Source organism: Lynx canadensis, chromosome C2 (assembly GCF_007474595.2).
Source record: "Lynx canadensis isolate LIC74 chromosome C2, mLynCan4.pri.v2, whole genome shotgun sequence".
In the NCBI taxonomy this organism is placed as follows: domain Eukaryota; kingdom Metazoa; phylum Chordata; class Mammalia; order Carnivora; family Felidae; genus Lynx; species Lynx canadensis.
Genome location: NC_044311.2, coordinates 88,553,307 through 88,580,086, shown reverse-complemented (window position 1 = coordinate 88,580,086; position 26,780 = coordinate 88,553,307). Strand labels below are relative to the sequence as shown.

Below are 26,780 nucleotides of genomic sequence, written 5' to 3'. Positions count from 1 at the left end.
ATAAGTTAAAAACCTCCCTTGTTGGTGACCCTGAAACTATAAACTGGTTTGGAGGTACGAATTTTGTTCTTTGTTAATTACTGAAGACAGTACATGATTATAAATACATTATAAGTATATGAAAAATATGAACACAAGAATAGAGACAGGATCTAGTAAAAATGAAAAATAATATTGCATTAAAGTAGATTTTTCAAGAATTTCCTTTAAGTTACTGTTATACTATAATTAAATAAAAAAGAAGACACATCATTCACATTAACGGCCAGCCACTTTACCCTACACAATGTTCTAATATCTTAATAGTCTACCACAATTCCTATATCCCCTTCTGGGTCACAGCCCCTGACCCTGAGCCCGTCTTCACATAAGGAGATGAGTTATTTTAACCCAGAGCACATCACCAAATAGCTACCCACATAAAGGCTCAGCTGACTCTTCTCTACGCTGGCACACAGCTCTGCCAGAGCTCCCTTCCTTCTCTCTCTCAGCATGGTATCTCACCAAACAAAAAGCCTAAGTGTCACTTACAGTGGACTCATAAAAATAGCAACCTCAACTAATCCCCACACTAATTCCTGTGATCTGGTAGTGTGTGCCTCTCTAAGTAGCAGGGCCACATACACCCTTATTTTGTTTCGTATTTCCAAGACCATTCAAGAGGCAGAACAAAACAATTCTTAACCATAGGATGTCAGCAACAAGAGCAAGCATAACTAAGTGCTTATGATGGCAGTGCTGGGCTAAAACCAATTCTGAGACACGGAGAGTCACTATTCAAACCCAGACCTGTCCGACTCCAGAATTGACACCTTTGGCCACTACTCTTTGAAAATAATGCTAATTTTAGGGGTGGCGGGGTGGCTCAGTTGGTTAAGCCTCCCACTTCGGCTCAGGTCATGATCTCATGGTTTATGGGTTCGAGCCCCGTGTTGGGCTCTGTGCTGACAGCTCGGAGCCTGGAGCCTGCTTCAGATTCTATGTCTCCTTCTCTCTCTGCCCCTCCCCCCCTCACACTCTGTCTCTCTCTCCTTCAAAAATAAACAAACATCAAAAAAAATTTTTTAAGTGGCGCCTGGGTGGCTCAGTCGGTTGAGGGACCGACTTCGGCTCAGGTTATGATCTCACAGTTTGTGGGATCAAGCCCCGCGTCGGGCTCTATGCTGTGACAGCTCAGAGCCTGGAGCCTGCTTCTGATTCTGTGTCTCCCTCTCTCTCTGCCGCTCCCCCACTCATGCTCTGTCTCTCTCTGTCTCAGAAATAAACATTAAAAAAAAATTTTTTTTTAAGAAAATAATGCTGATTTTAACTTTTTAAAGTGTATTTAGGGGCGCCTGAGTGGCTCGTCGGTTAAGCATCCAACAGCAGTTCAAGTCATGATCTCATGGTTTGTGGGTTCGAGCCCTGCATCGGGCTCTGTGCTGACAGCTCAGAGCCTGGAGCCTGCTTCAGATTCTGTATCTCCCTCTCTCTCTGCCCCTGCCCCACTTGTGCCGCCCCCCTCAAAAATAAATAAACACAAAAAAAATTTTTTAGGTGTGTCTACACAAAAAGTCTCATTTGTGACAAAGACCTTACGATGCTAAGGGAAGGGCTAACCTGTCCATACCCTCTGAGCTAGGGACAGAATCAGAGCTGGAACCCGGGACGGCCAACCACATCCATGATTCTTGCCACTGGCTCCAAGCAACTCTGAGGTCTATATAAACCCTCTGGAAATAGTTATTGCCAATGGTTTTTTAGGCAATGACATAGAAGAAAAGGCTAAAACTCAAAGGAATTTGGAAATAAGCTATCTTCTCTTGATAATGTGGTATTTCCTAATTTAGACACACGCATATCTACTCTTTGACATCATAACAATTCTAATATGTAGAATAATATATAACAAAAGTGATGAACTAGAAAAAAACAGCAGTTTTACAGTCACAAAGACCTGGAGCTGACTCAGAGACCATTTCTTTTTTTTTTTTTTTTTTTTAATTTTTTTTTTTAACGTTTATTTATTTTTGAGACAGAGGGAGACAGAGCATGAACAGGGGAGGGTCAGAGAGAGGGAGACACAGAATCTGAAACAGGCTCCAGGCTCCGAGCTGTCAGCACAGAGCCCGACGCGGGGCTCGAACTCACAGAGTGTGAGATCACGACCTGAGCCGAAGTCGTACGCTTAACCGACTGAGCCACCCAGGCGCCCCTCAGAGACCATTTCTAAGTGGAAGACCTTGAGTGGGTCGCCCTTCATGTGTAAAATGGTATTAGCTACCTTAGAGTTGGCCAGGTATTCAGCACACAGCAGGTATGCAAAATCTGTTAGTTTCTTCACATCACCATCAATTCTAGGGCTTGCAGGGGCTCTAGGGTCTTAAGACAAAACACCTCTACTCTGAAAGTCTGTCCCTTCAGAATGCCATGGACTCAAATGGAATTTGCTGACAAGAAAACATACTTTTTCCTGGAAGCAGCACTTTCCTGAGAAACTTGCATTCACTAGGGAGTAAACCGGCCAGTATCCTCCCATAAAATGCAATAATGCTATTTATAATAGCTGAAAAGTGGAAGCAACTCGAGTGTCCACGGATGAACAAACAATGCAGCATACATGTATGAGGGAGTTTCAACCGGCCTTAAAAAGGAAGCAGATTCTGACACCTGCTACAACACGGATGAACCCTGAAGACATTTTCTGGGTAAAACAAGCCTGACACAGAAGGAAAACTACCGTATGAGTCTACTCATATGGGGCACCTAGAGGAGCACCTACAGTGGTGGCTTCCAGGGGCAAGAGTGAGGGTACAATCGAGAATTCGTGTTTAATGGGCAGTGTTTCAGGTTGGGGTAATGAAAAGTTCTGGAAACGGATGGTGGTGCTACTTAGACAACTTGGTGCATGAATGTACTTAATGCCACTGAACTATATACTTTAAAATGGCTAAAATTCTAAATTTTCTGCAATTAAAAAAACAGCAAAGCTACCCATCTGTCCACGGGGGCCTTGGACTCTGCTTCTGGGGTCTGGGCCACACCTTGCCATTTCCCTCTATCAGCTCTGCTCTCAGCCTGCCCGGGCTGGGTTTCTCATTATTAACACGTCCCATCCGAGGGCACTCACCAGGCCGCAGGCTCAGGGCAACCTGCTGGGGCGTCATCTGAATGACATCCGAACTCGTGGGACTGGAGCCCTTGCTGCTGAGAGGCAGGCTTCGCAGGACCCGGGTGCTGCTGGCTGGGCTCTCAAACTCGCCTCCGCAGCCGTTTTTGACCAGGTTTGCCTCCAAGTCACACCGGGAGGTGACTGAGCGCAGGCTGCCGAAGTCCTAGGTGCAGAGACAGAGGAGGAGAGAGCACACGGTGGTCAGGCTGTCTTTCCAGAGCACCTCAGGTGGCAGACCCATCACCATCCCGTGGACCTGAAACCCTCTGCACTCCATTTTTATCGTCTGAAAGCGGTAAAAGTGATAGCATAGACCCCAATATGCCTCACCGAGGATTACAAGAGTTAATTAAAGTACTGGATATGACCGCACTTTGTAAACTGTAAACGCATAATGAAACTGTTTCATTTCACTGTTCCTTTAATGGTCAAAATTTGCCTGAAAAAATGCATGTGTCTACATGATGGGGGGGGGGGGGGAAGTAACTGGTCAGTTACACAACTGAAAAATTTTGAAAGATGCTATATAAGTGGACAAGTAGTCATTCAGGCAATGAAGAGGTAACTTTTGAGCCGTCCACTCATCTACTGTGCAGGACCTGTACATTCTGCACAGTCATTCTGTTAGACAACATGGCAACGAACACAGTGCCCTTTGACCCAGCGGTCCACTCCTAGGAATTTATCACAAGAAATCAATCAGAAGGGGAAACTCTATAAGAAGATATATACTGCAGCGTTATTTAGAATAGCATGATCTTATAAACCTAAATCCCCAAATGATAAGAAAAACATGGTATATGATCTCCAAACACAGTCATTCAAAACTATGAAGACTAAATCAGAAAATAAAATCATATCTGCATTGGGATTCAAAACTAAAGTTTTTTTAAATTAAGGATAGTTGAGGCATTAGAGTGACTAAAATTATATTTTATATTATCTTTACTGTTATTTGAATAATAAACAAGGTACTTTCTTTTCTTTTTTTTTTTAATTTTTTTTAATGTTTGTTTATTTTTGAGAGAGAGAGAGAGAGTGAGCGGGCAAGGGATAGAAAGAGAAGGGGACACAGAATCCGAAGCAGGCTCCAGGCTCTGAGCTGTCAACACAGAGTCCGATGCAGGGCTCGAGCTCATGAACCATGAGATCATGACCTGAGCTGAAGACAGACGCTTAACTGACTGAGCCACCCAGGTGCCCCAACACTTTCTTTTCTTAAGCTGGATTTAGGAGAAGGTTGGGTATCAGGATGACCCAACCTTATCTGGGCATCAGGAGTTTAGGCCACTCACTTTAAAATGAAATAATATACTCTGTTATAAAATATGGTACTTATAAGTATTCATCATTTTGCAGTAAGGGGATTTTCAACAGCAAAGTAAACCCAAGATTCTCTCTGAACATCCTTTCACTGATGGATGTAGAAAATAAGATCACCTCCACCAGCTGGCTGAATGCCAGTACTCGATTAGATAATCCTTGTAATAGCTAGAGGAGTTACAATGCTGATCTCTTCCCCTCCCCTCTGTAACATTTTGTCAGAGAGCCTCAGATGATTCAAGTGTCCTGACTGCTGTGTTAGGAGCCAGACTGCTGGGAGAAGCATAGACACTCGGAGGACTCGCCGTTCGTTCATCATGGTCCAGGATGCCCCAGGACTAGCCAATGCCTATTAGAGCCTTCACAAGGTTCAAGACCAAGAAGTTAAGAACAATTTGCAGTGTTTTTATATAAGTAAAACCAGATGTGTTGTTCTGGGCCTCTGTGATTTTGTTGGTGTTTTTTGTTTCATAATTGATTTTTTTTTTTTTTTTTTTTTTGGTATATTGAACCCCTGGGATCTTGCCTGTCAACCTCAGGGCTGGTACTGTAAGTATAAGTGGCTCCAGACACTTGTGGAACAGGTGAGAAAAATAATGATTCCAGCTAAAACTAATTATCCTTGAAATTATACAGGATTTCAAAGCTAGGCTTTCCAAACTGGGTTCCACATGGCCAAGTTCGGCTCTGATGTAGACATTCTAATGAAGCAGTACAAAAGCACAGGGATGGGGGAAGGGAGAGGTCTGCAGTCCTGAGCTGTCTGCAGTGGAGGTCTAATTGGCTGTCCAGAGCTGGAAGGGCTCGGGGGCTCGCCTGCTCAGAGCCTACTTGGCGAGAATTTCTGAACTTCTTGCTGACATACTAGGCCTTGCTGCCAGCTCCTCCAATTCTGACGAGCTGGTCGTGCTTGGCCCAGTTCTGATTGTCAAGGTACACCGTCTTGAGCTGTCCAGGGCAAAACTCTGCCATCAGGTTGGCAATGAAAGAAAGCATCTTTGGTATCCCCAGAGTGACAGGGAGCCCTGACATCCCTCCCATTGGTCTGGAGCAGCTTGCAGTCTAAAACAGACTAGGTTACAGAGCCAACGTGCTTCCTGCAGGAGGTGGTTGCATGATTCCTAGTCCACAGCCTTGGCGATTCATTTCAGCTTGGCCATCGAGATCATGCCCTACAGCCCAGACACCAGCATTAGCAGTGAACTTCACCCAAGCTTCCTAGTCATCCTGCTCAGAAGATTTTTGACAGACACTACCAGTCCTTGATGGAGAACTTGTACAGGGCCACCTGCTGGCCAGGGGAGATGCTCCTGCTAGGATCATCAGCTGACTTAATTAGAGTCCAGGTCATCCTTCCTAGACGTGACGGCCACACCCGTGCCAAGTACAGCCTTCTCCGTGTGTCTGGCTTTCCCAACGGTACTCTAGCGGCTCTGAGGCCTCTTTAATCTCTAGGATGTTAGGGGCAACGCTCTCTTCATTCCCCTCACTGGTAGCAGCTTATGTCTCCTTAATAATATTCTTCAAGGTTGTGGTAAACCTTCACTACAATGCACGTGGCTTCCTGGAAGTTTGCTGTGCAGCCAAGGGAGGGCCACTGACCTTTGTATTGTCACCTGGTTGCCAGTATGAGAACTACCAATGACCATATTAAAACCGCAACTCGTGGGGCAGCTGGCTGGCTCAGCTGGCGGAGCATGTGACTCTTAATCTAGGGATCGTGAGTTCAAGCCCCACATTGGACATAGAGCTTACTATAAAAACAAAACAAAACAAAACAAAACAAAACTCTCAAGGTGACTTCAGTAGTGCCAACCAAGTCAGAAAGGGGACACTACAGAGAGCCCCCTTCTCAGCACACAGCCAGGGACACCCTACAACGGCACCTACACCAAATTTAGACTTAGTCTCAGTGACCTCCACCTCTATCATCAGTTTGTCAACCTTCTCCTATTTCACAAAGTTCAGTGTCTCGTTATTTGGGGCAGGCCCAATGGTTTCACTGATGTGTTCAACAGCCTTTGAGACATCTTTACCTATTATTTGAGCCTTGTCATTGCCCCAGGGCTCTAAGGCCTCAAGGACACCACCTGAGGCACCTCTGAGCTTAGCAGTTCTGAAGCACCTTTTAAGAGTAAGGCAGCTCCCTCAGTGGTGGGATTCCCACAGTAGTTGAAGGTCCATCTGGCACAGTCTTCCGAAAATAGCCAAGACTAATTTCCAGCCATAGGTTCTTGCTGGTCAAGCAAAGGACAGAGTGCTGCAGGCCCAACAGGAGTGCTGACCCCACAAGTCCAGGTGAGTCTCCTCTATTCCTGAACTCCTTTCTAGATAGTTTAATTTTGAATGAAAACAGATGCATATTTAAAGACAAGGACCTAGGGGCGCCTGGGTGGCTCAGTCAGTTAAGCATCCAACTCTTGATTTCTGCTCAGGTCATGATCTCACGGTTCATGGGATCGAGCCCCTGCATTGGTATCCACAATGGCAGAGCAGAGCCTGCTTGGGATTCTCTCTCTCCCTCTCTCTCTGCCCCTCCCTTGCTCATGTGCGCTCTCTCAAAATAAATAAATAATCAAATTAATTAATTAATTTAAAAAACAAAATAAACACAGGGACCTAAAACCACAGAGATCAGGGGCATACGCTGTAGTGGTTATAACCTTCCAGATATGCAAGCATTATAAATAAAAGGAAATGTCTCAATATCTCCATTTTAGGCTTCAATTCTGTGAATGCAGATGCCCCAAACTATAAATCCCTGGAGGAAAGAAAGACTCATGATTGAGAAAAATCTTCCTCACATGACTGACATCCCGCTATCTGATGTGTTAAGAGTCTTCAGATCCCAGAGGCCGGATATTTGGAACCTCTCCAGGTGTCAGAATACAGCGAGTTCCAAGGGGAATGGACTTCAGATGCACCACCTGGTGTCAGCCCCTCCTCTCTACGGGTGAGGAATCAGAGGCCCACATGCCAAAGTTCATGCCAAACTTCACCCAAGAAATTCAAATTCATCCGGCCTCAGCTGCCTGGACCGCAGTGCTCTTTGCATCACCGACCTTCCATCTCAAACAAGGCCATGGCTGAATTCTGCAGCAAGAAACTAACTCTGGGTCCCCGGATTCCATCCCTCTGAATTTAATACTTCCTTGCTGCCCCCAAGGCAGAGATCTTCCTGCCATCTATCAAACTTGGAGGATAAATATTCTCTCTTATGCAGAAAAACAGGTACGGAAGGAGAGTGGGGACTTCATCTCAACTTGGAAAAATGGAAACTAGTTTCAGGAAGGGCTTCTAATTGGGCACAGCTCAACCGTTGCAGGTGCTCCCGATGCTCGATGCTAAAAGTTTCACTTCATGGAGGAAGCATCTGTCCCTGGTCTCCAGAAACGCATCCATCAACCCTCCAAGGACTCATAAAAGGAAACTGCATTACAGGCAAACTTCCAAAAGAAGCAACAGAATGGGAACAGGAACTTGAAACATCTTTTATGGCTTTTAGTCACTGTGCGGTGATATAAAAAAGAAAAGGGAAGTGTTCCAAATTTAGATCCCTTTTAATTTGCTACCACATTGGCCTTTGCAAGTTGTTTTAACTTGCTCCCTTTCGCTCCCTCCATCACCTACCATGTAGAAGATACAGTGAGCTCCACTGTTTGTAACATTGTAACACCTAACTCCCTGAACGTTTGGCTCACCAAAATCTCTCTCCCTGCAGTGAAGGCCTGTGCCTGAGTGCGATCAGGTTCATTCAGGTTCTAGTGATTGTGTCATAGCAGTCATTACATTATCTGCACCCCATCCTGCCTACTCTGGCTGAAGGTTGAAACTCTAAGAAGATGTGGGTGGTGGTTTGGGGGAAAGGGTGGATTTTTGTTTGTCTCTGAAACAGCAGGGGTGGGTGAGCTGAGAAACTTGCAGGCCCTGGGAGAAGAGGAACCCAGGCAGGAAAGAGGCAGACAGTCCCAATTTCTGGGATGAAAAGGGAAGAAACAAAGTTGTGAATGGGCAGAGAGCCTAGCAGAGAAGTGGGCACAGGTGGGGAGGTGACCACCATCTGAGGCTGGCCTCTTCCCTGGGATATGGCAGGGCCAGGCCAGCCCCTCAGAGCCCGAGTGGATGTGGGGGCAGTGAGGGGAGAGGGTAAGCGATCCAAACCGAAATCTGTGCATGAGCAACACCCTCCCACATGTACCCTCTGCCCCGGGGATGGAGAAATCCCTCCGGCAGCTTTCAGGCGGCTCATTTAATTCACTGAACAAATATTTATGAAGCATCCACAATAGGCCAAGATTAGTCCTTTCATGACCACAAAGAGATGCTCTCAAAGAATCTATATTTTATTGTGAGCTGGAGTGAATGCTCATTTTTTTTTTCTTCATTTCCTCCTAGCTCAAAGGAAAATACAGGCAATGTCTCATTTATGCCCCAGCCACCATAATTTCCCCAGAAGGTCCGCTTGGCCTGTCTTGTTTCCCAGCTTCTAAAAAGTCCCCTTCCTCATTTTCCTGCACCCGGCCCTATTGACCCTTCATTTCTGCCTCTCCATGTCTACCTCCCCGGCAAAGACCCCTCACCCTGGCCCAGGCTTCCCCAGTCTTCTTCCACGTCCATCCCCATTTCCTCCTATCCAAACACCACAGGCCAGTGGCCTTGCCTCCCTGGTTCTTCTCCTTCTGGCTTCTCAGCAGCCTGCACTGCCATGGACACAAGGTGCCTCACTGTCATGCCCAACAGACTCCCCACTTCCCCAGTCCTGTATGCAATCCCCTAGCCTATCTTTGTCTCCACTCGCACAAACTCTGCTCTCTCTATCCTCATAGGGAGCCTGGGTGCTTCAGCCCTGTCCACGTCTCCCAAACCACCGTCCTCCTACAAGCCACACTGGCTTCCCTGCTTCGAGCACATTCTGCTCATGCACAGGGTCTCCCTGGGCACACAGCTAGGTCTGGTCTCCCAGTTCTCACTGCACGTAGGCAAAGTGATGTGACTGGGTCATAGGCAAGAAAGTGTGTGTAGAAACAATGCAGGCTTCCCGGGGCCTCCGAAAGCAAGCGCGCACACACACACACACACACACACACACACACACGCCATGCCCTCAAATTCCTCTTCACAGCTAACTGGGTTGTGAAACTTATAATCTTAGATCAGGGGAAATTTTCCACTAAAAAAAAAAAATGACAGACAAAATGGATAATAAGCTGCTGGGGTTTGTTGTGTGTTGTGTGTTTCATCCTGTGCAGTACAAAGAGCCCCATAAGTGTTCGTGCTGGTTGAAAAGCAGGGGCCATGGGGGTATCACAAAGTATTAGGGGCAGGGGCTGAGGTGTGCAATGGGAACAGGTGAGGACAGGCAGCCTCCTACACTCCTGGTCTCAGAGTACAAAAAAGCCTGGCAATTCTGGTCTTGAAGCCAGAGGGTGAGTCTGAAGCCACCAGTAAACTACATCAGGAAACGAAGACAAAGAGGGATGTCTGGTTGGCATCAGTTGGTTGAGCGTCCCACTCTCGATTTCAGTTCAGGTCATGCTCTCACAGTTTGTGAATTCGAGCCCTGTGTCAGGCTCTGTGCTGACAGCACCTGCTTGGGATTCTCTGTCTCCCTCTCTCTCTCAAAATAAATAAATAAACTTTAAAAATTAAGAAAGAAAGAAAGAAAGAAAGAAAGAAAGAAAGAAAGAAAGCAAGGAAGCAAGCAAGCAAAGACAAGAGAGCAAAAGAGCCAGGTTGACAAGGCCATTCAGGGGGCACCTGGCTGTCTCAGTCAGTAAAGCATGTGACTCTTGATCTTGGGGTTGTGAGTTTGAGCCCCATAGCAATTACTTAAAAATAAAATCTTAAAAAAGGAGAGAGAGAGAGAGAGAGAGAGAGAGAGGCAACGCAGCAGAACTGGGTAGAGAACCAGAGTGAGGTGCTGAGCAGGAGCTGACCAAGAGCAGACTCAAACTCGATACCTGTGGGAGAATACAGTGATGGGAGGGCAGACTGGGTAGAAGATGTGGAATTAGGTTACAAGGAATGTTAAACGCAGAGTGAGGATCCCCACCCACCTCAAGTAAAATAAGAAAGCACGGTGAGTTCAAGAGCAGGGGAGTCCTGATGGAATATGTTCTGAGATTAATCTGTGCTGGTGTGCAACGACAAGGCAGGTGGGTGGATCAGAATCCACACAAACACACTGATTAGGGACCTGGCCCTCCCTGGCTGTCCATTAGGCACCAGCCCTCAATGCACATACACATCATACACTCTTGGCCACGCATTACCTCTCTGATGACGTCCCAGGATATACGGTTAAGAAGGCACTCGGCCACACTTACTCTGTCTTGCTAAAGGGCAGAGACTGATCAAAAAGTATTCCTGAACTCTCCAAACTCAGCTCCCTGAAATACACTCAGGCCCCAGGGGCAGTTCGCCCCAAGAAAATGAGGAGTTCTTCAACCAAGACTGAGGCTCCGCTGAAGCACAGGGAACCAGATGGGCTAGAGAGGGAACCCAAGTGTGGCCTGGGACAGTGACATGTTCCTTGAGATAACGTCATTCACTATCAATATTAGGACATCAGACTCGCGGAGGTACTAGCACAAGAAAAGGAAGAAAACCAAAGTAGACCACCGACCCTGGCTTCCAGACCCCACTGCCTACATTTACTAGAAAATGTCACCGACAACAGAAGCAGTTTGTTGGATAATACTCATTCTGTTAATCAGCAGTCCCATTCACAAACCCTCTCACGGCCTGATCTCATTCTACACTCCCAGTTATGCTGGAGGGTGGGAGCTGTCACCTTCGTTTTACATATCAAGAAACTGGGAGGAAATATGGCAAAACTGAGATTTAAACTTTGGTTTTCTAACGACATGTTGTTTAAGCCCACCTCTTTTATCCAATAGGAATTTCTGCCAGATTCTTGGCTGAATCTGGAGAGGCCAAGATGAGTAAGACATAGTTTAGATTTTCAAGAAGATGATTTAGTCAGTAACCGGCCTGAAAACAAATTAATAACAATAAAAGGTTATAAGTGCTACCAATGAAGTACAGAATATGGGGAGACAAAGAGGTGGTCATGGCCTGCACGTGCAGATAATCAATAGCAATCCAGTGAAAGCCTTCAGCCAGTATTTATTGAGCAACTACTGTGTGCCAGGTTAACGCTCTGGGTACTGGGGATCCAGCAATGCAGAAAACAGATAAAACCCCTGCCCCAACATTCGGGAAGAGAGAGATAACATTTCCTTGCCAAATGGCGTGGATGGACTGAGGGATGGATAGGTGGACAGATGTGTCTGGGAAAACCATGAAAGTCTTCATAGAGGAGATGAGTCTTGAACTGATTCTTGAAAACGGGGGAGGACAAATGTTGGTCAGGAAAAGGGGGGAAGCACAAGAGCACGCACAGGAAAAACCATGAGGGTATTCATCAGGCAGGGCTCTCTAGGGATCTTTGGGTAGTTCCCTCTGACCAAAGTGCTGGGGGCAGGCAAGTGATGATGGTGGGGAGGCAGGTGGGGGCCAAGGGACTTGGATTTGTCATGCAAGTCATAGGGTACCAGTGAAAGGTTTTAAAGAAATTTCATAATAAACACACCACAATTAAGCACAAACACAATGAAGGTTCATACATTGAGAAGATTTCTTGGGATAAATTTATTGGGATTGGAATCATTTATTTAGTAATCTTACTGTCTACTAAAAAAAAATTCTAGAGAGGTCACACTTGAGAGGCCGAGTGGCCTCGAGGAAAGAGCTTGGACTCAGAAGTCCAAGAAGGCAGACTGAAACTCAGCTTTGGCACAATGCGTAGTCTTGAAAAAGTCACTTCACCTCTCTGAGCCTTCAATTTTCATCAATAAAAAGGTTGTTATTCCCACCTACCTGACAGAGCTGTCGTGAGGGCTGGAGATGCCATGTAAAAGGTGTGCGGTATCTAGCGGGGCTCCCCACACGGCCATCTGTAGCCATCGAAGAGGAAACCAATCCTTAGGCTCTGAGGCTGCATCGTGGTGAAGAAGCATGGCCTCCCAGGAGCCCTCTCTTGTCCTCCTGACAGGCCCCACGCACTGAATTGCAGACACTTAGCCAGTGCGAGATAGCAAGTCTTAGCTTCTTCAAAAAATAACCTTAACAGGGTGCTTGTGCAAAGAGGGTTCGTGCCCTGTGCTTCTGACAATAGTTTTGACAAGTGATCCAGAAATGTCCTTCGAGAGGAATTTTAGAAATTGATCATTTGCTGATGAGCGCACCAAGCTCTGGTATTTGCATCGCTTTGTGAAAGCAGTATGCCTAACATCTTTCTGAACTTATAACCCTTCTTACAGGGTGGGAAGAAACAGCAACCATTATTTTTAACTATTCCATAAAGGCTGACTCATAATACTCATCCTCAGACGAGCCCCATGAAGATGACTGGCCTCCGCCAACATGCCACCCACCCCTGCAGGTTCTGAACTGTCACACAACAACTCACTTCACATGCTCACATCTCTTACCAAAGAGCAGAAAACCATACGAGGGTCATAACTGGCTTCCCCACAAGGGGAAGGAAGGCCCTGTTTTCCTAAAATAGGGTGAAAACACTCAACACGATCTGAAGACCCATGTTATAAATGCCCTAGAAAAAGAAAAGAGGAAGACGCAGTCTGCAGAATTTTCTGCACAGTCAACTTGCGAGCCGTGGGGTAGCCTGCCCCTTCTTCCCCACCCCCACCCCGGCCACATACCTCTTTGAAGCACCAGGCACATTTCGGGTGGATTAACAGACATTCTTCACAGGAGGTGGCACTTCCACTAGTGCATATGTTAAGACCTTCAAAGAAAGATAAAGATGCACCAATTAGTTCCAGGCCATAAACCTGATTGACGAGGCTTTTGTATGGGGTGGGGGGAGGGGTCACTTCCTTTTTTAACAGGGAGCCTGGGTAAGGCTGAAGGGTACAGGCCCCAGTGCTAATCGCAGGTTAAGGCTCATTGGCCGCGCCCTAAACGCTGTGACAGTTTTTGAAGCGCTCACCGAGCGTGCCCACTAGCGTGAGCAACTCCCATTACTTCTGCTGGATCCCCGTGGATTTCCAGCCCCATCACACAGGAGGGCCTCCCTCACCGAAGGGCTCACTACACTCAGTCCACCCAAAATGACAAAAAGAAATTGCACGATAAAAGGAAAGAAAAAAGAAGAGGGGCGCCTGGCTGGCTCGGTGGGAAGCGCTTCTAACTCTTGATCTCAGGGCCGTAAGTTCGAGCCTCACGTTGACCAGAGAGAGGACTTAAAAATAAAATCCTTATTAAAAAGAAAAAAGAGGGGCACCTGGGTGGCTCAGTCAGTTAAGCATCTGACTCTTGGTTTCAGCTCAGGTCATGATTTCATGATTCACGAGTTCGAGCCTTACATCCGGCTCTGCGCTGGCAGTGGGGAGCCTGCTTAGGATTCTCTCTCTCCCTCTTTCTCTGCCCTTCCCCCACTCACTCTTACTCTCTCTCTGAAATTAATTAATTAATGGGTTAAGATAAAATCCATTAATTCAGTATACCTACTAGTAGGTCAAATAAGAAAAACCATAGCATCACCTCACTGGGTAATAAAAAGGCATTTGACCAAATTCAAAACCCATCCTGATTAAAAAAAAAAAAAAAAAAAATCAGAAACTAAGATTAGAAGGAGATTTCTTTATCATCGTAAAGCTTACTTATTTCAAACCAAGACCAGTCCCTTCTCTCCCACTAATCTGGGGAGGGGTCTCCTGAGGGGGGTGCTAAACTGCAGTGGTGAAGTTAAATTCGCTGCCCCCTCAACTCCCTACCCCACACCTGCACCCACCCTTCTTCAACCTTGCGAACCTTGAAACTTATCATTCTTTTCTTTTCCTTCTTCTCAGAAACATCAAGGACACAGTTCTTTTGACCGAGAGGAAAGGATGTTGGTATTTCTCTGAATGAACATGGCTCTCTGTTCAGCCCTCATAGCACTAAGGACCCACTAGTCTCTTCTGGCCATTGCCCTGAATTTCAAGAAGAGAGAATGTCCACTGAACTGATGGAAAAAAGAGAAACCCAGGGCCACCAGCCCTAGAAAGAAGGGTCCAAACTGTAAGGGGAAAAACAGCCGGAAAAGATTAAAAGGGAGAGTGGAGGGGGAAAATATAGGGAACTCCATGAAATACCATAAAAACAACTATTGTAAGACCTCTTGAAACCCTAGCATTTCCCCAATTTGCTAGTTTTAACTCCCTGCTTCTCCTTTGCCACTAGCAGTAAAACAACAGAAATCGACACAGGGAGCTGCACTTAGTCACCACGAGGGACACTAAAGGGAACAAATACCATCTGGGATTAGAATGGCCACCGGGGTGGAAGGGAGGAGACCCTAGCAGGACCAGAGATGCTGGGAAGAAAGGAGGAAGGGCTTTGGAGGCCCCGAGAGAGTAAAGTCAGATGCTTTCCCCCAGCTCGATGCTGCACTCTGGGCTCCTGGGCACCACCAGCCGCCTTGCTGAGCCCCTGCCACACCCACAGAGCTGGGGGTCTCCAATCTCACTGCCAGACCTGCAACAGGACCTCCTGGGTGCAAGCCCTGGACTCAGAACACATTTCGCTGGAGAAACAAGCTGGGATAGCATGCATAACCTCATTTCAGCAGAAGAGCCCTTCCCAGGTCCAAACACTAACCAAGAAGGTCTTTGAATCCAGCCCACTGGGAATTCGGGCCTGCCTGCCTCCTGCTTGCACTGACAAGTTCCTTTCTCATTTTAAAGCGAATCCACTCACTTGATGACTTTTAAATAGGCTTAAAAAAAATATGTAGGCAGGAAGAGTTTCAAAATGCTAGTTCCACTTTGTGGTCAAATCTCCTTACGTGTCAGAAACTCAAATGGGGGTGGAGGGATCAAATCCAGAATGAAAGTGACTTTCCCCCTGCTCTCCTTATCAAGTACAAATTCAGGCCCTTGAGGCACCTGGGGTGGCTCAGCCGGTTAAGAGGTGACTCTTGATTTCGGCTCAGGTCATGATCTCATGGTTCATGGGTTCATGGTTCATATGGCTCTGTCAGAGCACGAGGCCTGCTTGGGATCCTCTGTGTCCCTATCTCTGCCCCTCCCCCTCTCTCAAAAAGAAATAAATGTTAAAAATTTAACAAAAAAATTCAGGTCCTTGTGGCACACCATCTCCTTTGACACCCAAAATCATTTCCATAAAATCATGGGAGTTGCAGACCCTCAGAGCTAGAACTGTTTTAAAATGAGCTGGCCAAGTCATTTAGAGCTGGCTCATTTTAGAGATGAAAACATGAGAAAACAGGAGTCAGTGACTTGAAACAAGGAGCCCCGTCTGCCAGAAAGAGGTCAGAAGGGGTGCTAGTTAGCAAGTGCCCAAACTGGGGACCTGCCTGGCAATCCCTGACCTAGCCCAGGCTCAGGGCAGTGTGACCACTGAGCTCTGGGATCTCCTTGAGGAGATCTATAACAGGCTCTCAATCAGAAAGGAATTTGAGGTCAGCTGTCTTATTCGTGTCTCTGCTTAGATGCACAGAAATTCACAAAGACCACTTTCTAAATACCAGGGCCTCATTCATCACTGAGCTTTAGGAACTTGGGTGGAGGGTCTTGAGCTCAAGGCAATAAGGCTCCTCAGTGCGGACCCAGACAGACTCGGCTCTGGTCTTCTGTTTTGTCAGCCTACAAGAGCTTGGAGGTAATACTGAAGAGGCTCAAAGGATGGGACAGACATCTGCTATGAAAACATACTGAACAACTGTAAAATACGTGTTGTCCTGATTTCCTAATTGATTCTATTATTACATATTGACAAGCAACAGTAAAGTAGTTGTGCTGCACTCGAAATGATTTCTCTAAAATTAGGCTCCTGGGACAAATTCAAATTCAAGAAAGCCTGCACGAAGCACGTACTAAATGCCAAGCTCTGCACTAGGGGATGCTAGAAATACAGAGATGAATGAGCCTTGCTCCCCGGGAGCTCAGTGTACCGGGTAACAGGGATCAGACAGGCACTCCAGGAACCAAAAGCATAGGTTGTGTGCTGACACCCACCACAGCACCAGAGCTCTTCCCTTGGCATTTCTCCTCTCTCCACCTATTAATATTTCAGAGTTTGGATTTGGCTGGATGAGTCACTCGGCACCAACAGCATTTTGAAAGGACGGAAGCAATGAATAAAAAGCTAAACAGCTAGAGTTCCCAAATGTCAGAGTGTCGTGTCTAGGTCATGGAAATAGGCACTAGTGGCCCAGACGATGGCCACATCTTTTCTTGGTTTGCACTGTGACTATTTCCAGTCCAACTGCAACTGCCTGCAGCCCTTAACACCCCCGAAGCCGGGGTTTAGTGCAAACCATAATCTAAAAATACGCTCTCCTTCCGAAACTCATCGACTCACCCCTCTCTTTCATCAATCATATCCAGGCAGCTACCACGTCCGGTCGATCATTCCTTCAAGATGCATGAAATGTTGCTTTTAATCCAGCCCTTCCTGCCTGCCCTCTCTGGCCCCACAATGCCCAAGCCAGGCCCTCTGCACTGAGTCTAGATTCCTGCAGTGGCTTCCTGCCAGCCTCCCTCCATGCAGTCTCTCCCCATCTCTGTCCACCCCACATGTCCAAGGTCAGACAACACCTGCTACATCACACATCCAGCAGGTGGAATTTCCTGATCCAAAACATTCAGTGGGTTAACAGCAATGAGTACCGAGCTAGAATAACCCTATACTGGCAGGGAGAGAGGGGACATGACACTATTCAGCCGGGAGAGTGGGAAAAGCATCGTGAGTATATAGGGTGTGTTCTCACCCTAGAAAGCACATTAACAGTAACAGATCGTAACATTCAGAATGGTTCGTGTGTGTGTGTCATCTTCATGATTCAAGCGAGAAGCGGGGTTTCTCATGATCCTAAATTACATTTTAGTCACTGTTGTCAAGACAACAGAAAATAAAGACATTTCATTATTGTTGTTTTCTTTTTTAAAAAGTGGCAACAATGGAGTGCCTCTCCTCATATCCTGAACCACGCCCCCCATACTTCTCACACAATAAATGAAATGTTTCTGGTACAAATCTAGCAACTAGTCATTGGTCCAAAGATGTTACCATGAACTGTAAATATATGCCCCAGGAAGGCCAGTTCCCATCTTAGACTACCTTTCTGAACATCACACATCTGCAGAACACCCCGCTTGACAGATATGACTTGTATTTTTAAAACAAATTCATATATTTGCATATAATATGCAGTTTTAAAAAAGAATGCACATGCTCCCTATATACTGATACGAACCTTACCTCGATATATTGTTAAGTTGCAAATAAAAGGCAAGACATACAACAGTGTGTATAGTGCTTTCAACAAACATAGGGGAGGAATATTTGCTTTTTTTAATTTTTTTAAGTTTATGTATCCATTTTGAGAGAGAGAGAGAGAGTGAGAGAGCAAGGGAGGGGCAGAGAGAGAGCGAGACAGAGAATCCCAAGCAGCACTGTCAGGGCAGAGCCTGATGTAGGGCTTGAACTCACAAACCACAAGATCATGACCTGAGTCAAAATCAAGACCCGGAGGCTTAACCTACTCAGTCAACCAAGTGCCCCAGGGGAGGGATATCTGTAACATACGTGTAGAAAACACCCTGGATACATAAGAAACCTAACAGGGGTAATGTGTGAGGGAAGGGGTCAGGGCAAGATGCTAGACTGATGGGCACTGAGAATGGAAAACAGATTTCTCACTGTACAATTGTTATACTATAAAAAAAAAAAAAATCATGTGACTATACTACCTATTCAAATAATAATTTTTAAAAAGGCAATTGATTACCTCTATGGCCTTCTCCAAAAACCATAACTCCAGCCTAATCATGAGGAAAAACATCAGACAATCTACAAAATATCTCCTCAAAACTGTCAAAGTCATCAGGGTGCCTGGGTGGCTCAGTGGCTGAGTGTCCGACCTCAGCTCAAGTCATGATCTCACCACATGTGAGTTTGAGCCCCGCATCGGGCTCTGTGCTGACAGCTCAGAGCCTGGAGCCTGCTTTAGATTCTGTCTTTTCCTCTCTCTCTACCCCTCCCCGACTCGTGCTCTGTCTCTGGTCTCTAAAAAATGAACAAACATTAAAAAAAAATTTTAAACTGTCAAGGTCATCAAAAACAAGAAAAGACTGAGAAACTGTCACAGTCCAAAGGAGACTGAGACAAGGCAACTCAATTTATGTGGCATTCTGAATGGGATCCTAGAACAGAAAAGGGGCATTGGGTAAAAAGTAAAGAAATCAGACTAAAGTATGAACCTCAGCGGTACCTGGCTAGCTCCATGAGTAGAGTATGTGACTCACAACCTCAGGGTCGTGAGTTCAAGTTTTCTTTTTTTTAAGTGGGCCTGGGGCTTATTTTTATTTTATTTTATTTTATTTTATTTTTTTTTAACGTTTTTATTTACTTTTGAGACAGAGAGAGACAGAGAGAGACAGAGCATGAATGGGGGAGGGTCAGAGAGAGAGAAGGAGACACAGAATCTGAAACAGGCTCCAGGCTCTGAGCTGTCAGCACAGAGCCCGACGCGGGGCTCAAACTCACGAACCGTGGGATCATGACCTGAGCCGAAGTCAGATGCTTAACCGACTGAGCCACCCAGGCGCACCCTGGGGCTTATTTTTTTAAAAAATTAAATAAAATAAAGTATGAACTGGGGCGCCTGGGTGGCTCAGTCGGTTAAGCGTCCGACTTTAGCTCCGGTCATGATCTCTCAGTTTATGAGTTCGAGCCCTGCATCGGGCTCTGTGCTGACAGCTCAGCCCCTGGAGCCTGCCTCAGATTCTGTGTCTCCCCCCTCTCTGCCCCTCCCCTGCTCATGCTCTGTGTCTATCTCTCAATAATAAATAAACGTTAAAAAAATTATTACAAAAATAAAGTGTGAACTGTAGTTAATAATAATGTATCAATGTGGCTGATTAATTGTAAAAAAACATACGGTACTAAGGTAAGATGCTAATAATAGGCAAACTGGGTGTGGGGTATATAGGAACTCTCTGTACTATCTTCTCAATTTTCCTGTATATCTAAAACTGATTTACGTTTTTAGAAAATTGAGGGGTTTTTTAAAGACCACTGAAACCATGGGGTAGTGGAGTGGGGATGGGAGGGGGGATCCATTGTGGCTGTATTAGGAACCTAAAGGTAAATAAGGCCTGGTTAATTTGCCACGCAGTATGTGAGGGGGACACCCGGCCCCTAGTGTAACAGAATGTGCTGTGGGAGCAAGGGAAGGACAGGCCAATTCCACCTACCCGAAGGGGGCAGAGTAGGCTTCACAGAGGAGGGGACATTTTCTGGAATTATGGGAAGAAGCTATCCTGGACACAAAAGATCCAAGTACTTGTTCGGCCACTTACTGGCTACATGACCTTGGGCAAGGCACTTACTCTTTCCAGGCCTCAGCATTCTCATGCAAACAATTCAGGGGGTGCAATACACGGCCTCTATCATATATCCCAGCTCAAAAAATCTTGCCAAGACTCAAGCTCATCCATCCATTCAACAAATATGACCCAGGCAATATCCTAGGCAGAGGCCACAGTGATAAACAAAATCGACAGAACCCTCTGCCCTCACGGTGCTTCCGGTTGGGGGAGAATCCTCATTGGGGAAGAGGGCACTGACAGTGAACAAGACCAGTAAGTACACGAGATGACGATGAGGGCTGAGGAGAAAAATTAAGGAAAGAAAAGAGACAGGAGGGATGTGAGGCAGGAGGTTTAGTTGCGGGTGGCCAGGGACAACTTGCTGAGCAGGAGACCGCCAAGAAAGGGCTGCAGGGTGGAGGCAGCATGCCCTACGGATATCTGGGGAGACAGTACCCCAGGCCCAGAGAGGGGCCCGCTGTGCAGCATAGGTGGCGTGCTGGAAGAAAAGGGAGAGCCAAGTGCGCCAGTGGGAGTGGTGAGAAAAATAAAGTCGGGGAAGTCAGAGTTCCCAGAGAGGCCTGGCAGGCCACTGTCAGGACTTCTGGAAGCCACTGGAGGGTTTTAAGCAGAGCGCATGATCTGACTTGAGTTTTAACAGAATCACTCTGAGTGAGAGCTGAGGATAGGTAAAGGGGACAAGAGCAGGAGCAGGCCCCAGCTATACGAGACCAGCAAGCATCTCAGAAACTCTGGTGGTGTTAGGGGAGGAGGGTGAGTGAGGGAGGGAATCCAGTAAGGAGGGTAGGCCACACTACCTGCCCCTCCAGCATCCACCACAGGGGATGTGTCAAGGCCTGTCTATGAGCAAACTTTTCACCAGGTGGCCCAGGAATCAAACCCTGCATTCAACAGAAGCAAGAAGAAGCCTCACAAACAAATGGGGCCTATAAATAACGTGTTCCTTTACATTTATAAAGGCCATTAATCCCATTCCAAGTGGAAAGAAAGCAAACAAACTATAGCAGTGGGCTTTTTGAAGCTTCACCCCCAGCCAACAGAAAATACCTGTGAAAAGAGATGTCCGCCCCACCCCCCCCACGAACCCAGCTGCACACTGCCACATGAAAAGGACACTATTATTTAGGCAGTGATTGTTCCACATTACTGATATCGTGAAAACTTTTCAGAGTATTTCCATGAGCCGGCTCAAGAAGAGAAACTAGTTACCAGGGTAGGCAGGCACAAAAAGCCTTTTGCCAAGTATTTAGGTATTTTAATTCTCCGTTGCCTCAGTAGCTAAATAAGCACGGAGAACAAGCAGGAGGAGAATACTAATTAGAGCTAATTAGACCCTGCCCTCTTCTGCCTCAATCCCCTTTATAAAAAGCCCCCTTCCCCCCAACTCAAGGATGATGGAGCTAAAATGTAAATACCTAGGGTAAACAGCAGTCTCCAGACCAAGCCCACTGTTTGCATTTCACTGCCCCGTTATTGCTAGACCCAGGCCTGGTTACCTGAAGAGAGCTACAAACCCAAGGCCGAACTCCAGCAGCCCCCTCACAGGCCATGAAACATGTGGTGGAGGGGAGAGCACTGTCAGCAGGAGCCCACTAAATAGAGTACAGGGCTCTCCTAGGATTCAGAGCATTCTAACTGGCAGGGCATTCACTAAAGGAACATATGATTTTTTTTTTTTTTTTTTAATAAACTATGATAGTAAACATGACTCCAGTCCTGCAGCAGCATCAATACCACACTCCTCCCCTTCCCTCTCAGGGAGCAAAGGCCTCACCCCAGAGAAGCCCTTCTCTGGTTTTGTGGGAAGACCATGTCCTCGAGTCCTGTCCAGAGGCTCTTGGCCATGGGATAAGGAGAGCAGGAGATAACTCTGAATAGGAGAGGGCTGGTCAACCTGCCAGAGACGTTTGAAATGAGTCCTCTTCAATTAAAAGTCTGCTTCCTGCTGGATTCAGCACAGGGATGGAAGTGTAGTGAAAGCAACAGACGTGCAACTTGGCCACTGGTCTAGGGACACCCAGGCAGGCATGGCCCCGTGGGTCACCTCTTTCTTTCACTGGGCAATGAAGGTTTTTCTTTCCAGTCATGTTCCTAGGAGCCAGACAGAAACAAGCTCTGGGAAAAGTACCTGTGGGGCCTCAAGAAAAAAAGAAGAAAAGGGAAGGAAAAGAAAAACTGTTTCAAAGTCTGTGTGAAGCCGGCTCAGCAACCCTGGGGCACTAGGAGAAATCACACAAATATGTGTCAGTCTCTTCCAACCTTGAGAGGCTCCGGGGCTGAGAGGGAGGTGACCGGTCTGGAGGCCAGTGATGAGCTCGCTCCATCATGGCCCTGCTGGCCCACAGCAGGCTGGCTGAGCTCTAGCAGGCAGCAGCAGAAGAAAAGGGAATTCAGAAGGAGTTGGAAATAAACCACCAAGACTCAATGCTTTTCTCCCTACCTAAACTGCATCATGTAGGACAAAGGGCACTAGACCAAAAAGCTTTTGAGATCCATCAGTGGACAAGGAAGAGTGGGCAAGTCACTTTGCCCTTTTGGGCCCATTCGGAAAATGGACATCACTGTGAAGATGCATATGAACTGTGAAAAACGGAAATCACAACGCAAATGGAAAGCAATATATTAAAAGAATTCTTCACAAATGGAAACATTTGAGTTTTTATTAGAATTGCAGAAGGTCAAGCTGTAAGGCAACTTAGAAATCATCTCCTTTAGCAGTTGCCAAACTTTGGGATTTCACAGAACATTTCGAACAAAACAGGGGCGCCTAGGTGGCTCAGTCAGTGAAGCGTCTGACTTTGACTCAGGTCATGACTCACAGTTTGTGGGTCTGAGCCCTGCATCGGGTTCGCACTGACAGTGCAGAGCCTGCTTGGGATTCTCTCTCTCTGCCCTCCCCCGACTTGTGTGCTCATGAGCTCTCTCTCTCTCCCTCTCGCTCCCAAAATAGATAAACTTTAAAGTTTAAAGTTTATTTAAAAAAAAAAAAAAAGAACAGAAGAAACAGAAAAAGAGGAGGGGAAATTTATACAGGATTGCTAGATTTTTTATTTTGCCAAAAAGAAAAACTACCCTCTGTCATGACTATAAATCATTAAAAAAATCAAATAAATGAAACCAACTATACCAACCAAAAATAAAAAAGACATCATTTCAAATTAAAGGGCAGTCCTGTGAGGCAGGGGACCACTGACAAAGATAAATTCCTGTGTGTGCCACAAGCTGCCATCCTTCTCTGAGCTGCATTTCCCTGAGGACCCATGAAAACATCAGCGATGGGCACTGCTTGCCAGATGGGTGTTTGGAAACCACTGATCTACTCCACGTTCTACAGTGATTATTTTCCCATAAAAGATATCATGCTCCAGTATTAAGTTTGCATTAGGGCCTAAAGAAGTTTTTGTTTGCCCAGAACCCTCCTCCTTCTCAGAGGTAAACCTCCAGGTCTTCATGTAAATGAGGCCCCGTAGGGGACTAGTGCCCTCTCCCTTGGCAGCCAGGCACAAGAGCAATCCAGTATCGTGGGCCTGCTAGAGAATGAAGCAATAAAGGACACAATTATTTCCTCCGGGAAAGGAGAAAAGCTAGAGCTTCCTGATTTTTTGGTAGGGGCTCGGGGTGGCTTATCTGTCTGTCAGCTCCTGCGCAAAAACGGAGCATCCTTCCTCTGGGGCCTCCTAACTGCCACATCCACTCTCGTCCCAACTCGGAAAACTTAAAGCAGGTAAGTGAGGGCTCCTCACACAGCCTCCAGCCCCTGGCAGTATCGCGCCAAAGCAATAGCACACCTCCTGCCCTCCGCCCCAGAATCCTCCAGAGTTAGGGGAATGTTCCAGGGCGAGTGTTTCGTGTATCTCGGGATAAACCCAGGCAGGAGTCAGGTCGGTAAGTCCCAGGTGGGGCTGTGACTTGGGACGCCGGTGTCCCAAGGGTTTGGCGGTGGCTTCGGGAGGAAGCAAGGGGATTAAACTTTTAAAAGAAGGCCGTTAAACTGGGTGCTGTGAAACTCTAGGATGCGCTTAGGGGCCCCGAGCACCCGCAGTTCGAAGAGACAAGCCCTCCGGAGTAGCCGTGGCTCCAGCAAGGACTTCGGCTCTCGCGCCCCCCTCGCTGCCCTTCGCCTTCTGGGGACCAGGGCACTGGCGGCATCCCTCGGCGCCTCCCCGCAGCCCGCCCGCCCCCGGCCGGCCACAAGGGCCGCTTTGTGCCCGGGAGCGCGGCGCCCCGGCCCCCACGCAGGGCTGGCGGCGGCCCTCCCCGGGCAGAGGGCGCGGGCGCACGCGGGCCGGTCAGGAGCCGGGCAAGGCTGTTTACACAGGAAGGGGAGACTCCTCCTCGGCCCGGGACTGACCGGCGGCCGACGACAGCCCGCCGGGGCGGCTGCTGGCTGCGCGCGGGGTGGCGCACGCACCTCGCGAGCCCCCCACCGGGCGGCACCCCGCCGCTCGCCCCCTGGGGGGTGGGAGCCCGGAAGACGCTCCCCCACCCAGACAGCGCCCCTCGCCCCGCCCTCCACGCCGCCGGCGGGAGGCTCCCAGCGGGACAAAGTTTCTCTGCGCGGCGGGCGACGCGGCTTACCTGGGAGGCTGGGCACCAGCGCGCAGAGCCCGAGCAGGCAGGCGTACAGGGGCGCCGGGGCCCGCGGCATGGTGGGGGCGCCCGGCCTCAGCGGCGGCGCGGACGGCGGGCTCCGCGGGGGCCCGGGGCCGAGGCCGGAGCGCGGGGGGCGAGGGCCGGGGGCCGCAGCCGCATGCCCGGCTCACAGCCCCCCTGGCCGGGCGGGAGGAGCTGGCGGCTGCGCTGGCTGGCGCCCCGCCACCACCATCCCTCCCGCAGTGCTCGCAGCCGAGTCCCGGGGCTGCCGGGGGATCGCGGCTCGGGACGCCCCGGCGGGCGGCTCTGGGCCGGGGAGGGGCGGGCTCCGCGCTGGGGCCGCGACTTGGGCTCCGGGACGCGCCGCCACACTCTGCCCTCCGCCTCCGCCCCTTCCCTTCCTCCCTCCGGCCCGCCAGGCTCCACTTTCCTCCCTCCTCTCTCCTCCCCTTCTCCCCCCTCTAAGCCCCCGCCCGGCTGCCACACGGTCAGTTTACGGCGGGGCGGGGCGAACTCCGGGCCGGGCCAGCTCCGCCCCGAGCGGGGACCCGCCCGGGGACGCGGAGCCCGGGGCTCCCAGGTGCAAGTCCCTTACGCCGCGCTTACTGGGGGCCCCGGGGGAGCGAAGTCTCTAAGGAGGGTCTCGCTCTGCTTTCTTAGCAGCCTGGCGCCACGGGGAAAGACGGGCACGCTCCAAGGGGCGAACCGTGATTACTTTGAATTGCTAGACTTCGAGACGGAGAGCAGGTATGGTGAGATCCTGCCTTGGCCGTCTGGCTCTCCCAAAGTCGCACCTCCAGCAGCGCGATCGCCCCGAGGAGAGACGGAGGCGCCTGCGGGTGTAGTAAGAGGAGACGCGCTGGATCTCGAAGGGAGGGCATGTGGGGCGTGGAGGCACATGTAAAGCCCACTTTTCCCTCGCAAGCACTTTGCCGTTTTCGAGGATTCGAGCCTGGACGATATGCCGCTAGCCTTCCTCATCCCTGGCGGTTTCCGTGAAGTTAAACTGATAAACTCAGAAACAGGTGCTCAGGCTTTCACCTTATCCTTCAGCAGAGCTGGTTCTGAACTTACCAGTAGCAATTGGGGAGCTTCCCCTGACAGAGCGTGAGAAGGGACAGGTGGCCTTGAGCTGGGCCACGATGAATGGATTAAGACTGGAATGGTTTATAGGCAAGAGGAGGAGAGGCGGTCTTCATGTAAAAGGCAATAGAAAGAGCATGTCTAACGTGGACAGAGAACAGTGCTAGCAAGGCACGGCACTAAATTACCTTGTTAACTCACTTAATTGTCCCCAAAACCCTACTGTTATCCGGATGAGAAAACTGACGCACAGAGGTGTTAACTTGCCAGAAGTGACAGACCTGGGATGCCTGTCCAAAGGTTCAGAATGCCTTTACTAAAAACAGAAGCAGTTAAGGAGTAAAGAGCAAAGTGGCAGCTCCCAGAGGCCAGGCAGGAGATAGTTCTGACTGCCCAGATTAAGGAGTTTGCAATTTAATATGCATGCCCCTTTCCCCTCCCAGACTCTGCCGGGGTGGTGCCCTGATGCCCAAGGATGTAAACTTCCTCTTGGAGTATACTGGGCCTAGATGAAAAGCTCCAAATTTCACTGAAGGCCAGGATTTTGTCCTTAAACTGCATGCAAACATTGGATTCTACAATATCCCCATGTTTGTTCTGATGTAAAAATCGTACTTATCCCCAAATATTTTCCAAGAGAATTGGTGCTGCAGAGCGCCCCCCCCACCTCCGGCCCCCTTCGAGGTCTATCTAGTGTCTTCCTGCCTCTCAGGGGAATGGCCTTGGGAGCTACTCTTATCCAACCTTGGGAGACAATGGTCATAAATAATGGGAAGCTAGAGAAGACAGTTTGAACCGGGAGCTGTCATGTGCCAAGTGGTGATTTCAGATTTGTCTGGCAGAGATGGAAAGATGCATTAAATGGAAGTAAAGTTAAGTCTCAAAAACTGGGTAAATATTGCATTGATAAGTACAGTAATTTGTGCGTATCAAGCATTCTCTGAGTTTAGGCCTTTTGATGTCCGATCTTCTGTGCATCACTTCCCCCACCCCCAACACAGTGTTTCCCAGTTCAGACCCTTATTTGCTTACGTGAAATAAGCTAGACACAAAAGGAAAAATATTGTGTGATTCTGCTGATATAAGAAACCTAAAATAGGCCACTTCTTAGAGTCAGAACGTATAATAGCAGTTACTAGGGGCTGGAGAGAGGGGGGAATGGGGAGTTATTAATGGGTACAGGCCTAACACAGACCCCTGTTTAC

The 26,780-nt window shown here is 48.1% G+C and overlaps 1 protein-coding gene across 1 annotated transcript in view; it reads right to left on the bottom strand.

Moving 5' to 3' along the window:
• Nucleotides 1–24,580, bottom strand: part of ITGB5 (integrin subunit beta 5) — a 121,833-nt gene extending 97,253 nt beyond the window's left edge. The window contains exons 1-3 of the mRNA XM_030328909.1: nt 24,478–24,580; nt 13,201–13,286; nt 3,110–3,314 (exon numbers count right to left, since the gene is read on the bottom strand). Of these exons, the coding sequence (XP_030184769.1) occupies nt 3,110–3,314; nt 13,201–13,286; nt 24,478–24,547 (361 nt within the window). The 5' untranslated portion in view covers nt 24,548–24,580. The remainder of the gene's footprint in view (nt 1–3,109; nt 3,315–13,200; nt 13,287–24,477) is intronic.
• Between the last annotated feature and the right edge of the window lie 2,200 nt (nt 24,581–26,780).